Genomic DNA, 8,296 nt, shown 5'->3' with positions numbered 1-8,296 from the left:
AAAAATTACCCAATAAAATCAACTGGAATATTCAGAAAATAATTATTACAAGTTTAAAATTCATCTGAGAGCTTTCAAACTTGAGAAAGTTGAAATTCTAAATCTTGAACTTTCAAACGATTCAAATTTTATCAAATTTCGATGTGAAGTTTCGTGTGAAGAGTTTGAATTTGGCGAATATTTAGTTAGAAATGATAGAATATTGTGACTAGAATATTGATGAAAATTTACCCCTTTAAGTCCCAATTATCCTGTTCCCAAGGAAGAGGGATAAATATACATTGCAGACGGTGTTGGAACTAGAATTAAAATAAAAAGCGAGGAGATAATGTGGTTGTTTAGCACCATCCTGTGGGATTCACACATTCATCACTCCCATGGAATAATTACACTAATTAGTTAATTAAATTAGACTCTAATGATAATTTACTGAAGCACATCTGTCTGATTGTCAATTCAGGTGACTCTGGTGTGTGTTCACACATGGAGGCTCACATTCAATTTGGCGCGCGAAGATCGACAAGTGCTTGCGTTTGAGAAAATCCCTGATTAGCACACTGTTCGGGGGGGTGTGAAGGCGAGAGGGTTGAGTGTCTGGAGAGCTTCTGATGACTCAATTAATTTTCCATCGTGCGCGCAAAAAAAAGGGCTGAATGAGGGCGATTTTTATTGTGGGATTCAAAAGCTTCGTGAGCCGCCAAATTAATTTCCGGCCCAAATGCCTTAAGAGTAGCTTGTGTCATCCTGGCAGCCAATATTCCTCAAGGCGAGAACGGGCCAAGAGGTCGTTGCTGGGTGTTTAATGAAAAGCGCTGGGAAAAGTCACGGTGAAGAGTGGGTTTTAGCCAGATATGGATTGGCCTTTAGGGGTCGATAGAGCGCGGCGCTTTGCCGGGGGGTGTTTTGTTCATGAAAAAGGAATAAAAAGGATGGGGTTGTGCGAGAATCATCAAAAATAACTGGCAGAGATTTCCCTCTTTTCACTCTGGGCTCATGGCAAAATATCTCTTCCAGGGTTGATTTTTTGCGCGCGATTCACCCACATATTTGAGGGGGGATGCTTGAAAATGTGTAAAGGCGAAGGCAGTTTGAATAATTTTCAAATAAATTCACACAACATCAACGATGAAAATTCTTTTACGCTCACTTTCTCTCTCTCTTTATTACATCAATCTCCATTCCTCAGCCAATCTCTGTCTCTCTGGTTGTGTCTTTTTGCCAGGAATTTCTGTCGCTCTGTTGCTCGCAACTTTCTTTTGCCCTCTTCTTTTGGGCGGGGAGGTGAAAGTGAAATCCATGAGGAATGACATCAGAGAATAATATGAACATTTGGGGAATAATATTTTATTTAAACGACGCTACTCTGGTGGCAATTCTTCACACAATTCTCTGGCACTGATTTGAACTCACTCTTAGATGGTTAAATTCTTATTAAAAATTTATGTTGAGGTGATTTAGATTATTGCAAAATACTCTTAATTCTTAATTTTTCTTCACTTACCTCCGAAAAAGAAGAATCTCTCACACTAAACAGTTCATTAGTGAAAAATGGAAGGTTTTTTTTGTAGCAATAATGCTCAATTGTTCGATTTATGATTCTTCCTAAATATTTAAAACCCAATTAAAATGCCCAGACGATGACTTTCAGCAGCAGCTTTTCTTCTTCTTGCGCGCAACGATGCGAATATATAGTTTGCAACAAAAGTCGAGCTTTTTCTTCACTTTTCATCCTCGTTTTCATCCATGATTTATTAACAACGGTATCCAGGACAATTACTTACTGCTTCTCTCATGAATATCAGTTTCATTTTTTTTTTCTCAAAACACGAGTTTCACTTACATTTCAATGCTTCTGGCATTGTCTTTAGTCACTAGAGATTTACCTTAATTTTATACATGATATCGGTTTCTTAAACTCACCTCCTCTCAAGTTAGATACACGTGTTTCTCCTCTCATTCTATATATGGTTTTTTTCCTCTTCTTTCTGAATATACATAATTGCTGGAAAATGTCCCTTTTTCTATGTCTATATAATCTCTTACTTTAGTAATGTGTATAAAAAACTAAAAGTATATCATTGTGTACATTTTAAAATTGTTGTTTTGAGGAGGCTAAATTAATATGTTATTTTCCAAAGAGACTTTGCAAGGGGGAGATAATGGATTAATAGTTCAGCAGAAGTATTGGAAAAAGTGTTAAATTATTTGTAATTATTTGATTTTTTTTTTCGTTTCTACTCAATGACTTTTTCGTATTTAAATGCGGCGTAGAATTTTTTTTTTCTTTTTTGAATGCGTCCAGACTTTAGTCACATTATCTCCCCCTTGTGATTTTGGTGGATGTTCTCAGAATGAAAGAATGTTGTTCAGCGGAATGCAAGAATGTTTCACACAAATATCTAGCTGAGTTCCTCTTCGTCTCTAAAGTCAAAAGTCCCTAGCACGAGAACATCCTCATTTACCTTACAATTTTCCCAAATGGAGCCATTTAATGTATATTTAGTAAAAATCCACGGACTTGAAGATGTGACAATAAACACTGGGGGATATAAAATTGCCTAGAAGGAGTTTATCATGAAGATTGGGGGATATTTACTTGAGTGTCTCTCCTGGCTGTTCAGCTCTTGAACGGGTGCTGGTCGGCGTTGGGGTCGTTGAGCTTCTTCAGGAGGGCGTTGCGGTGGAGCCAGTACGGCGGCGGCTCAGGCGGCTGGCCGGGCAGGAGGGACTTGTTCTTCAGGATGCTCTTGGCGCCGCTCTCCTCGCCCAGCAGACCCGCGGGCGGGTTCTGGTGCAGCACGGCGGCGCTGTACATCAGCGGATCGGCGAGCTTCGCGGCGCCGGCCTTCGGCGGCATCTCCTTGCGCCGGATTGTCTCGCACGTCTCCTTCATCTTGCACAGCTGCTCCTGCAGATTGCGGTACTCCTCCAGGAAGCGCTCCAGCTGCGCCGCGTGGTAGTCGTAGGCGCTCGACGAGGCGCCCGTGGAGGAGGAGGGCGTCTGGACCAGCGGACTGCGCGCCGGCAGGGCGGAGAAGTCCAGCAGCGGCGTGGCCACGGGCGACAGCAGCCGCTTGGCGTCCTTGGCGGGAGACGTGGGCAAGCTCGGGTACTGCTTCGCCGTGCCGGGCGACACGAGACTGAGGAAGCTGCTGGAGCGCTGCTGCGGATATCTGCCGCCGATCTCCGCCGAGAGGCGGCGACTCCCGGACATCATGCTGGCGTCATCCAGCGTCTCACTGCCGTAGCGACTCGGACACTCGGGCAGGAGCGGCGACTGGCTGTCCGTGGAGGCATTTCGCGGGAAGTATTTCGCATTCCCGCCCAATCTCTTCCGCGGCAGCGTGCAGAAGTTGCTGCTGGCCGCCGGGCTCTTGGATCTCGTGATCTCCAGCAAGTCCGGATAGCCCTTCTCCACCTCAATCTCCGCCGCCTCGGCGCCAGACGGACTGCGCCGGTGCTGCGCCTCCGGGAAGATGCTGGGCTGCATCATCTGCTTCTTCATCACATGCTGCGACCATGTGGGCTTAAAGCTACTGCCGCCGGCCGTGGAGACCTTGCCGAAGGGCGCCATGGCGGCGCCGGACACCGCGCTTGCACTGGGAAATTGCCCATCATTCCTGCAGAGGAAGAGAGACAGAAAGAAAGGGCATGAGGACGTCCTGGCGTGCCTCTAATGACTGTGACATCTACAGTGCTCTGTTGAAAATGACGATGCAGGCAAATGAAAGTGAAGTGAAGGTGGAAATAATATGAAAAACTCTACGGAAAATGCATGAAACCAAACATTTCTACTTTGATCACTCTGCGCTGTGTTTCTATTTACCGACAGTCAATTCGTGGAATGTGCAAGTCGGCGTCATCCGCCGCGAAACCTCCGGCAATCTGCGCGGCGTCCATGGGCGGCTGACTCGAGATTATCTTCCACTTGGGCGCCGCGTGCGTCTCCCTGCGCGCCGGGATGTCGCAGTTGTCCTCGTATCCAGTGCCATCGTCCTCACTGGGCACATTCCGGTAGTCCCCGTGCCGCCGCTGCACCGCCGCCGTTGTGGCCGCGCCCACGAACGCAATTCCATTCTCCGCCGCGGTCAGCTTGGCCGCCATTATGTTCAGCGTCTCTCCGGCGCGCGGACTCTTGTGCTGCCCAGGCGCTGGGCCGCCAGCCTTGGTCTTCATCTCGATCTTCTCGTAGCTCTCGCGGCGGCCGGCGGCGTTGTGCGACCAGGACTTGAGTTTGCGGCTGCGCCGCACGGCGAAAAGGCAAACGGCCACGAGCAGGGAGAAGACCACGAAGAGAATCGCCACCACAACGCTGGCCAGCAGAATCCGCCCGGAGATGCTGTTCTCCGGCGGCCGACGGGTCACGGTCAGCGTCACGGAGGCTTCCGCGCGGCCAGCCTTGTTCTCCGCCATGCAGACGTACGTGCCGGCGTCCTGGGACTCCGTGCTGACGATGGTGAGACTGCTGCCGTTCCGCCTGGCCTGCACAATGTACGACCGCCTGGCCAGGCCGGCGGTGGCGTTGCCCAGCACGCGGTTCCTCAGGATCCACTTGACGCTGGGCTCGGGAATGCCGCCCACATTGCAGCTCATGGTCACGTTGCGACCCTCCGTGGCGTCCGCGTTGGCGCGCGTGGCCAAGATGTGGGGCGTGCAGGCGAAGTCGTCCAGCTCCAGGCGATCCCACGGCCTCCCCATCAGCCGCGGCGGGTGGCGGCAGAGAGGCACAACGGCTGAGGGGATTTTCTGGCGCAGCATCCACTCCCGGAGCGGCCGGAGCGCGCAAGAGCAGTTCCACGCGTTGCGCGCCAGCTCCAGGCCGTGCAGATTGTACAGCATTGTGAGAGTGGAGGCTCTCACGTCCATCAGGCGGTTGCCGTCGAGGTGCAGCCACTCCAGGGTGGTCTCGAGACTGGCGAAAGCTCTGGCGTCGATTGCGGTGATTCGGCAGTCGGACAGCTCCAGGCGCACCAACTGAGGCAGCTGACCGAACGCGTCTGTGGCGATCCTCTGGATGGGATTCCCGTTGAGCTTGAGCTCTCTGAGCTCGGAGATGGAGCTGAACACGTGCGACGGCACCGTGGCCAGAGCATTGTTGCTCAGATCCAGCTCCACGAGGTTGCTCAGGTCCCGGAACGCGTACCTGTCCAGCGCCTTCAGGCGACAGCGCACCACGAACAGGCGCTGCAGGTTCCGCAGGCTGACGCGACTGAAGGCGTCCCGGTCGATGCTGGCGATGTCGTTGCCCGTGAGGTCCAGCACCTGCGTCCCGGCGTCCAGCTTCGCGGGGATGAACGTGAGGTTGGCATTGATGCAGGACACGGACTCCTTGCCGCTCTTCCACTTGCACTCGCACAAGTGAGGGCAGTCGCCGCGCGTGCCGCCGATGCTCAGGATGAGGATCAAGATGATGCGCGTCGCCAGGCGGGCCGTGTCCATTCCCAAATCGCTTATCTCTGCTGCTTCACATTCAGTGCCACGCCAGCAGCCATTCTGCACACCTGGCCATCATCTCAGGCGCATCCTCAGCCGCACACAGCCTGCAGAGAACCGGAGAGAGAGAGAGAGAGGGAATTAATGCAGGATCGAACGCTTCGGCAAAAAATCTAATTATCAGCTTTCGAGAGACACAATTCCTGCTCTTCTCAATTTCATGCAAATTCGGGCATGTTAGCAACGCGCCGTCTAATTTCCACCATTCACTCCTTCATTCCATCTGACCATCTCCGCTCTCCCCCCGCAAAACCTCCACTTGTGCGGGTTGCTGCTTTTTTCCCACCCCGAGCAGAGAGTTTTTAATAGTTTTCCTCCCCATTTTTCCACACTAATTAAAGTCCTGTCAGGACAAATGGAAAACTAATTAAATTTAATTTCATCTCCCACTCTGTGTCACTTGATTTCCTTCACCTCAGCCTTTTCACTCTGTGTCCTGCCGAGGAAGTTGAGGACGATTGAAAGGCTTTCACCACAAAAAGACTTCCTTCTCGTCGTCCACAGGCTTCACGACATTCTGCGCAAATGAAAACTTCCCACGGCTTCTCATACGATGAAAATTATTATTAAGAAAAAAAAAGTGTGGATTTTCTGGTGTATTCTCAGGACGAGCAATCTTCCTTCCTCAACTTTGGCTACGGAGAAATTCAATAAATTCAGGATTATGCATGGATTACGCTGTTTACGTCTTCCACACTTCTTTTAAAGTTTCTTAAAGGCATAAATAAGAAGCATAATCTCAAGAGTAAATAAGTGTCTTTCACAGTGAATCTTGAGTGGCGCAAAATGGCTAATTTGACGATTGACATCAGAAATTAGAACAAGTTTTATAGACAAATGTTATGGACAAGGGGGAGATAATGTGCCTCAAAACACTTCTAAATTTGCCTGACACTTCTAGAACTTGAAGTTTTTAGACTATTTCCACATTATTCCCAAATTTTAATGAATCTCTTGAGGTTTCATTCGATATTTCCATAAAAATCGACTTAAAAACGCTGTTTTTAGACATTTTTTCTGATCATAACCTCAAAAATATTACTAAGAAAGCTTTAAAAACTCAATTCGAAAGCTTTCCTGATTTTCCAATGATGTTAAAAGTGCTGATTCACAGTCAAAATTGTCCAGAAAGTTGTCTAAATGGACATTTTCCAAGTTCAAATGTCTATTTTTGAGGTTATGTCCAATCTTAGCACAATTTGCACTGTTTCTTGGCATCAAAGGATGAAAAAAGCACTGTTAATTGCTTGCAAATGCTTAATTCAGTCAAGGACTAGCAGAATTTATGTGCTACAATGCGAATTATTCACTAAATCTGTCCTAATTTGTTACATAACCTAGAAAAAAGCTTTAAACGTTTGTTTCTGCGTGAAAATCGAAGGAAATTCGACGAATCTTGATGATTAGTGAGTAAAAGAAGCACGTTGGAATGAAATATTGTAGGTTTTTCAACACTTCCACTCCTTTTGAGTACTTCTTCTGAGCTGTACACCACTTCTGACTGTATTATCTCCCCCTTGGTTATGGAAAATATGAGACAATTGAAGAAAAATTGGGGAAAAAACGCCTCAAATCCTCATTGCAAGAGCAATTTAATGCTTTCTCGTGCGTCTGAGATAAATCCTCCTTGCGGTGCAATCCCAAAATAAGCATCGTCGACCTGACCAAGAATATCTCTCACTATTGATAAATTCTCACCCAACGAGGCGTGCGGCTTGGGGAGGAAATTGTGAGTCCCTTGGAAAAGTCATTGAGTCCAGGAAATAAACATGAAGTCTCAAATGTGGTTTGATCACTGAAGCGTCAATGGTTTTCCAACCGCAAAAGCTCTCCTCTTGCACGTCTATTCTTGGACTGTTTTTCACTTGGTCGGTGAAAATATTTCTGCCAATTTTCCACAGTCGCCCAATCCTATTTTCATCCTCCGCACTAGCGCTGAAATACTGCTTTGCACACCCAAAATTTCAAAAGGTGAGAGATGAAAATTCGATGCATATTTTGCATTTTGAGAATGCATCTGTGTGTGTCGAATTGGGTGGAGGGTTGGGGGGTTGGGGGGGGGTTGCAGAGGGACTCGACTGAGTGCGAGATGACCATTAATTCTAATTGGATCTCTAAATACGAATTCCGTACAAACTGTAATTCACCCGTAATTACATGAATAATTAAAATGAGCCAAATGAAATTGCCAAAAGAGCAAATTAGTTTATATAGCAACGAAATGTGCTGAAGTTCCTCCGCCTCATGTGGAAAATGCCTTTTCTCTCCTGTGCCAGACTTTTCCCGCCATGAGGAAAGTCATCTGTGGATGTATTTATTAATGTACTTCTCGGGTGGGTGAGCATGTTTTTCATACCGCACACAGGTGGAAAATTTGAATAATTTCACTCAGAAGCAAATTGAAAATATTTACTCATTTGCTTCATGGCTCTGGCCGGAAGTTTTGCATGAATTTACAGAAAGATTCTGGCTCATCTAAGGGGTAAATAAGCCGATTTTCAGCCCTGATTGGCGCAATTTCCTAAATAAGAATGACTAAAAGTTTGATAATTCTCTCATTATTCCTCTATGCAGACGAGTTTGGACGCTTTTAAGCTCTGAATTGTTGATTTTCCGGCAAAACACAATAATTTATTATTTCAAATAAAGCTCTGCTTTTGCTCAGTCTTAAATCATATATAGAGTATTTTGAAGTATCAAAGCTTCTTCATCATTCCATATATCAAACGATTGTAATGCCAAGGGGGAGATAATACGGTCAGAAGTGGTGTACAGATCAGAAGGAGTTTAAGAAAGTGGAAAT

At 47.0% G+C, this 8,296-nt stretch overlaps 1 protein-coding gene across 1 annotated transcript in view; it reads right to left on the bottom strand.

Annotated features, from left to right (window-relative positions):
• Positions 1 to 1,586: 1,586 nt before the first annotated feature.
• Positions 1,587 to 8,296, bottom strand: part of LOC132261598 (uncharacterized) — a 105,596-nt gene continuing 98,886 nt past the window's right edge. Inside the window, exons 4-5 of the mRNA XM_059760486.1 lie at positions 3,827 to 5,540; positions 1,587 to 3,620 (exon numbers count right to left, since the gene is read on the bottom strand). Coding sequence (XP_059616469.1) covers positions 2,618 to 3,620; positions 3,827 to 5,439 — 2,616 coding nt within the window. The 5' untranslated portion in view covers positions 5,440 to 5,540 and the 3' untranslated portion in view covers positions 1,587 to 2,617. The remainder of the gene's footprint in view (positions 3,621 to 3,826; positions 5,541 to 8,296) is intronic.

This window comes from Phlebotomus argentipes, unplaced genomic scaffold (assembly GCF_947086385.1).
Source record: "Phlebotomus argentipes unplaced genomic scaffold, Phlebotomus argentipes genome assembly contig_15, whole genome shotgun sequence".
NCBI lineage: Eukaryota > Metazoa > Arthropoda > Insecta > Diptera > Psychodidae > Phlebotomus > Phlebotomus argentipes.
This window is presented reverse-complemented; position numbering and strand designations above follow the sequence as displayed.